The sequence below is a fragment of the Nelumbo nucifera genome, chromosome 6 (assembly GCF_055504915.1).
Source record: "Nelumbo nucifera cultivar China Antique chromosome 6, China Antique-T2T, whole genome shotgun sequence".
NCBI classification, from domain to species: domain Eukaryota; kingdom Viridiplantae; phylum Streptophyta; class Magnoliopsida; order Proteales; family Nelumbonaceae; genus Nelumbo; species Nelumbo nucifera.
In genome coordinates this window covers 28596587-28603087 of record NC_142654.1, presented here as the reverse complement: position 1 = coordinate 28603087, position 6501 = coordinate 28596587, and the positions used below count along the sequence as shown (strand labels likewise).

Below are 6501 nucleotides of genomic sequence, written 5' to 3'. Positions count from 1 at the left end.
ACGCGATGGCTGTTCAGCTGGGTGTGGAATCAATGATGAATTTTCACGTCAGTAATAAATTCATGTGCCCCACTGTAAAGGATGCGAGTCTCATGCATTTTATTATTGGCATGGAACCTTATCATTGATTCTACAGCCCGCTGAACAGCCATTAAGTTCAGCTAAACTTTGCTCTAAATGAAGAGCCAATTAGTTGAATTTGATGGCTGTTTTATAAGCCACAGGACTAATAATTTTGCTCCACTCTAGTTATAAATACAAGTAAGAGATTGAGTGATTATGGACTGGGGGCTGGTGCATGTGGGGCAAAATGATTGATTCCACAGCCAGTAAACTAGCCATCAAATTCAGTTAATCCTTTCCCCCTTAAATCATGTTTCCCAAATCAAAAGAGTATAATGACACACACATATAGTTTGACGTTGGCCTAGGCAGGCCCAATTACCAAAGGGTCCTACATCAAATTCCAAAGAACTCTAGTATATATTTTGAGGTTTGCACGATCGGAAAGAATAAGAATGGACAATAATAATGATAACGATTTTGTAGTAAGGAATAACCTTTTGAGACAAAGATGGAGAGAGAAAGAGAGCCCACAAATACCATGTCTCAATGGATGTAATTGGAAGAAGAAAAATAAACAGTAATCTATACTACTTTAAAAAGTATGAATAGCCTCAAGAATATTCTTGAAATTTTGTAATAACAAAATTTACCCCTCTATACTTAAATTTATTGATAAAAAATGAGAGAAATTATGTTAATTAATTATTTATATTAAATGAGTTGAAAAGAGTTAATTTTAAGATATTCAATGCATTCAATTATCTTTCATTAAATCGAACATTTACGGTATTAATTTGCATTCGTCTTCATTGAATCATATATTTAAGGCTTCTTCGTTTCTTCTCGTCTTTAAATTCTATAATTAAATAAGTACATAATAAATTAATAATTTTAATAACATAAAAAACCTATACTTTTAAAATTTACTTTAAAAAAAGTGTTTTCATCTAAGTGGTGGTAAGAAATTAAACCATTTGGGTCAAATGGGCCAATCCATGTTGCCACAATTAAATAATAAAATTCAAAAATATATAGAATACAAAAATATAGAAATTAAAAAGCTAGTAACGTTTTTAACATCATAAGTATGATAAACAATGTTTTAAAAATCGACCCGAAGGCTGGCCCTCTTTTCCTTTCAGGTCATAAGGCACCAGTTCGAATGTCGAGGTCAAACGATTCAAACCACTCTGCATTAACACTATGTGTGTGTGTGTGTAAAAATACATATTTTATCAATAAATAATTTAGTTATGCTTTACATATATCATAGTTATGTTTTACATGTATTACATATAACATATGTATTATGTTATATTTATTTATGTTTTTTTAATTCTATTTTAATTTTTTTTATATTTATACAAATATTAAAATTTGCAATTTAGGGCAAAAATAGAGTTTTTTCCACGAAAATAGCAAGGTAAGGCGCATAATGCCCTTGAGTCGTATAGATCTTGAAAAGTTACTCAAAATAAAAGAAAAGATAACCCCAGTCGGACATCAAAGTGCAAAGTTATGACTTCTAAAAGTTGGCACATAATTAAGTGCGCAACATGCAATTTGGTTACTGGGTTAAACAGGTCAATGGTTGAATCACCCAAGTTATACGGTATTTTACCAAAAGGGGGAGTTTCAACAGAACCAAACCTAGAATCAAGGCTGAGTGACGATTCGAACGATTCAATCAACCAGATCAACAACAAGTTGAAAACATCGGTAATAAATAAGAAATGCTTTTATTAATGATGGAAATGAAATGTAAAACTTAAAACCAACCGAAAGTAAAACTATTTTCCTATTATCTCTCATTAAATCTCATATCTAAGGTATATTCTCTTATTAAATCTTATATTTTAGATATATTTTGTTATCATCATTAAATTGTATTAATTAAATCCACAACATTAATTTTAATAATATAAAAACAAATATTCTGAAAAATATTTTGAAAACAAAACCATTTTCTTCCCTTGGTGGTGGGTAAGCAATTCAACCATTTGGGGTCAATTCTGTTAATAAATAATGCCATAATTATATAATAAAAAATTAAAATATATAATACAAAAAATAAAAAAGAACTGGACATGCCATTAATATTGTATATTCATTATGCTAAACATAAATAGTATGAAATATAAGAAGTACTTTTGTACATAATGAAAGTGAAATGCCAAAATTAAAATCAACCTAAAAATGAAATGATGTCATAGTCAAATAATAGCATTTTTAAAAATAGAAAATACAAAGAATCACAAAAATAAATATTATACATAAGATATAATATTATATATTTAAAAAAAAACAAAATATTGGTTACATATATAATATTATACATTCATTATATTGAACGAAAATAAATATTATACAAAAGATACAAATTTATCAATAATGAAAATGTAATAGAAAATTTAATGTTAACCTAGAAATCAAACTATTTTTCTTTTTGGGTTGTGGGTTAGTGGTTTGGGTCAAATGTATTAATCGACGGTATAATAGTTAAATAATAAATATTTAAAAAATAATAAAAAAGTACAAGTAATCAAAATAATACATAAAAAATTATATATTAATTATGTCAAACAAAAATTAAGTGTGACAAGTAAAAATTATGTATATAATGTAGCTGAAATATATAATTTAAAATTGATCCAAAAGTAAAGCTATTTTCTTATTTAAATGGTGGGTCAATGATCCAACTTTTCAAAGAAATTCATGATATCATAATTGAATAATAAATATTTAAAAATGATAGAACACAAAAGATAAAAAAAGTATAGAGTTTTGTCAAAGAAATTTTGGAACATTTCTAATGTTATATAATCATCATATTAAATCAAAATAAATGTTAAAATAAAAATTAATTTTATTTAAGACATAAATAGAATACAAAATTTAGTAGCAATAGTAGTAGTAATAGTAGTAGTAGTAATAATAATAATAATAACTGTAATTTAAAATTTTTGAAGATGCACCATGCACATTTAGTCCAAGTATTTAAGTTTATTTCTAACCATATTATTATTTTTATTAATTTTCAATTTCTATCTCAACTAATATATATCTAAAATTAAAATAATTAATATAAAAAAAATTATACGTATAGTACACGTGCTTAATTACTAGTAGCTTAAATTGGGAGAAATTTGTGTGGAAAAGCGGCATAGACCAACCGACAGAGCAGGAGAAGCAAGGTAGTTTTCTTGGCTTGGAATTGAAGGGATATGAATAGGTTGGCAGTTAGAACCACTCTTTGTTCACTCAGACTGATGGACGGACGGAAAACACTCGTACACACACATGCACTCACTCCCAACACCTCTTTACACAGAGACATACAACACACACACACAAACACCTATCACATACCGTCCTTCCGTCCGTCCGTGGGGTTGACCGCCGGCGGCGCCACCACCACAACCGGAGAAAAAGTCTCCCTCTCTTTACCGTCCTTCCACTTGTCACACACTCTCTCAACTTACACTCCATTCTTCTTCTCTCATCCACCACAAACCAATAGCTCAACTAAAAACTAGGACTCCCCTACTTTAGACACCATTCCCTTTACACCATACAACCCAACAGCAACCTCTAGTACAAGAACATCCTTTTTCTTCTTTCTACACTTAAAAAAAAAAAAAAAAGAAAAAACCCAAATCATCTCTCTCCCTCTCTGTCCAGTTGTAAGGTTTGTTACATATGGCTATGACTGTGGATCAACAGCCAGGTTTTAAGCATTTTTGTCGGGTTTGCAAGAAGGGATTTGGGTGTGGCAGAGCTCTAGGAGGTCACATGAGAGCCCATGGTATCGGAGACGAGGCCGGACAGATGGAAGATGAGGACCAAGCTAGCGATTGGGAGGACAAGCTAGGAGGGAATACTCCCCCCGGCAACAAGCGCATGTATGCATTGAGGACCAACCCCAACCGGCTCAAGAGCTGTCGGATCTGTGAGAACTGTGGTAAGGAGTTCTCTTCATGGAAATCATTCCTTGAACACGGCAAATGTAGCTCCGAGGACGTGGAATCTCTTGTGTCCTCGCCGTTGCCGGGATCCGACGATGAAGACGGTGCAGGACGGAGGGGGTGTGGTTGGTCTAAACGGAGGAGGTCGATGCGGACTAAAGTGGGCAATTCCAACTCCAATTGCCCGTCGAGCGAGGAGGAGGATCTTGCCAACTGCCTTGTGATGCTATCGACGGCAAGGGTCGATCCTCTCGTGGCCGAGACTGAGGAGTCGTGCGCCTCCGCTAGCAAGGAGGAGGAGCGGCGGAACCCAGTCGGGGTGGTGGTTCCAGTCCCCAGTGCCAACCGAATATCCGCCAGTAATATCGTCGAGAAGGCCAAGGGGGTTGCCAGAGGGATGTTCGAATGCAAAGCTTGTAAGAAGGTTTTCAATTCACACCAAGCATTGGGAGGCCATCGAGCCAGTCACAAGAAGGTCAAGGGGTGCTTCGCTGCAAGGCTCGACGATCATGACGAGAGCCTCGTCGAAGAAGATGTCATCACCCACGACGAATTCCTGATACCCACTAAGTCTAATGCAATTCTACCCTTCGAGCAGGCCTCACAACCTCCGTTGGCCATCCCGGCCAAGAGAAAATCCAAGGTGCATGAGTGCTCTATATGTCATCGGGTCTTCTCCTCCGGCCAGGCCTTAGGTGGCCACAAACGGTGTCACTGGGTCACCTCTAATTCCCCGGATACATCTTCCATCGCCAAGTTTCATCAGTTTCAAGACCAAACCCAACAGCTCCATCAAAGACCCAAGTTCAACAAGTCGGAGCCTCTAGATCTCAACCTCCCTGCACCTGTCGACGACATCGCCGGAGTTCGGCAGGATCCCGAGAACCCGTTAAGCTTTGATGTCCCGACGGCGATTTTTCTACAGCCTTGGATAGGCATTGATACCAACACCAACTCTGATCATCATCATCATCATCCTCCCCACGCCCACCTGAACAACGAAGATAACAATGAGGACAACAATAACAATACCACCACCACTACCAACGCCAATACATCGGTGCTCAACGTGGATGATGAAGCAGACAGTAAGGTCAAGCTAGCAAAGCTTAGTGAGCTAAAGGACATGAGCATGGGTGGTGGTTCCTCTCCATGGTTGCAGGTGGGAATTGGTTCAACAGGTAATGGGGGTGGTGGTGACCCCTAAAAGGTTTGAATCAAGAGAGCATCCTCACTGTGTATTTTTTGTATCAACTGTAATTACAGATTCAACAACCTAAACCCACGATTCTTGTTACTATTTTTGTAATTTCTCTTTCAGGTGGGTCCATGAGAAAGTCCCATCCACGATTCCTGGCTGGATTCTGATCACATATTTTTCTTTTTATTTTCTTTTTATTTTCTGAATAAAAAATGATTTTCTCCTGTGAATTCATTGGGAAACAAAGCTACTTGGGGAACAGAGCAAGACGAGACTTGGGAGAGAGTATTAGTAGTCTTTTGCTTCATCAGTTGAATATAATGTCTCATTGATTTGTGGTGATGAGTTTCGTCTCCAATGTCCTCTTTTGCTTCTTGTCGTCGCACAGTGAAGACTGAAGACTTCACATTCTTCCTCTGCCGGGCGTGTATTCTATTTCTACGTTCCCACACCAAACCCAAAAGCGATCCAAACCTAATTCAATCTCAAGTTTCAACCTCTAAGAGTAGGGAGTACTCCCACTGTTCTAAAATCCATTGATCCACAGTCTTGAATCGAAAACTCTCTAGTCTCAACTCTCGTTTCTTCTCAAGTAGTGCAGGATTTCCACTCAGTACGAGAGAATAAGAGCTGTTTGTCTGTTACCATGTGATCAGTATTCAGAATTAATGGGAGGTGGATGAATGAAAACAAGCACCTGATTGGTTGGAAGAATCAGTTCTACTGAATTGGCTCCAGAAGAATCTTCAGTGGGACCAACTCCTTGGTTTGTTTGCCATTTGTACAGCTAAGGACAGGCTCTAAAATATCTGTCCAAACGACGGTTGACTCTCAACTGAATATATAAATAAGATATTGTCTGTAGTGCAGATCATAAACTGCACTTGCCAAACAAGGAATAGCTTTGCAACCATAATTGTCTCCCCACCAAGACTTGAAAAATAGCTATAGTTGGATTAACTTTGACCTACGAACACGGACCACTGGACCAGCAAGAGCGGTTGTGAAATGCATGTGGGACAAAGCACGTCTTCGTCGATTCTTTTTACCTAATTTCTCGCAAGTGTTATATTCACCAACAATTACTTGCCACGTGGCAATTTGTACTACAGAAAAAAAATTCCGGAAGGGCTGTCGGCTTGTCAGCTGGCTCCGGCCTCCGGTAAACGAGGAACCGATGAGCTTGGGTTTGGTACTTTGGTTGGTAAAGCATAAAGCTAAGCCTTAGCCCAATATCAGCCCAATACTGATACTGCTGATACTGGGCTG

At 36.8% G+C, this 6501-nt stretch overlaps 1 protein-coding gene across 1 annotated transcript; it reads left to right on the top strand.

Moving 5' to 3' along the window:
- Window positions 1–3362: 3362 nt before the first annotated feature.
- LOC104598517 (C2H2-type zinc finger family protein) lies at window positions 3363–6161 on the top strand. Its single transcript, XM_010260624.3, has one exon. It carries the CDS (start codon window positions 3766–3768, stop codon window positions 5236–5238), a length of 1473 nt encoding a protein of 490 aa, XP_010258926.1. The 5' UTR covers window positions 3363–3765; the 3' UTR covers window positions 5239–6161.
- The last annotated feature ends 340 nt before the right edge of the window (window positions 6162–6501 follow it).

Bases quoted from the DNA above. Each gene is read 5' to 3' on its own strand.
- LOC104598517 (XM_010260624.3), top strand. From the start codon at position 3,766: ATGGCTATGACTGTGGATCAACAGCCAGGTTTTAAGCATTTTTGTCGG.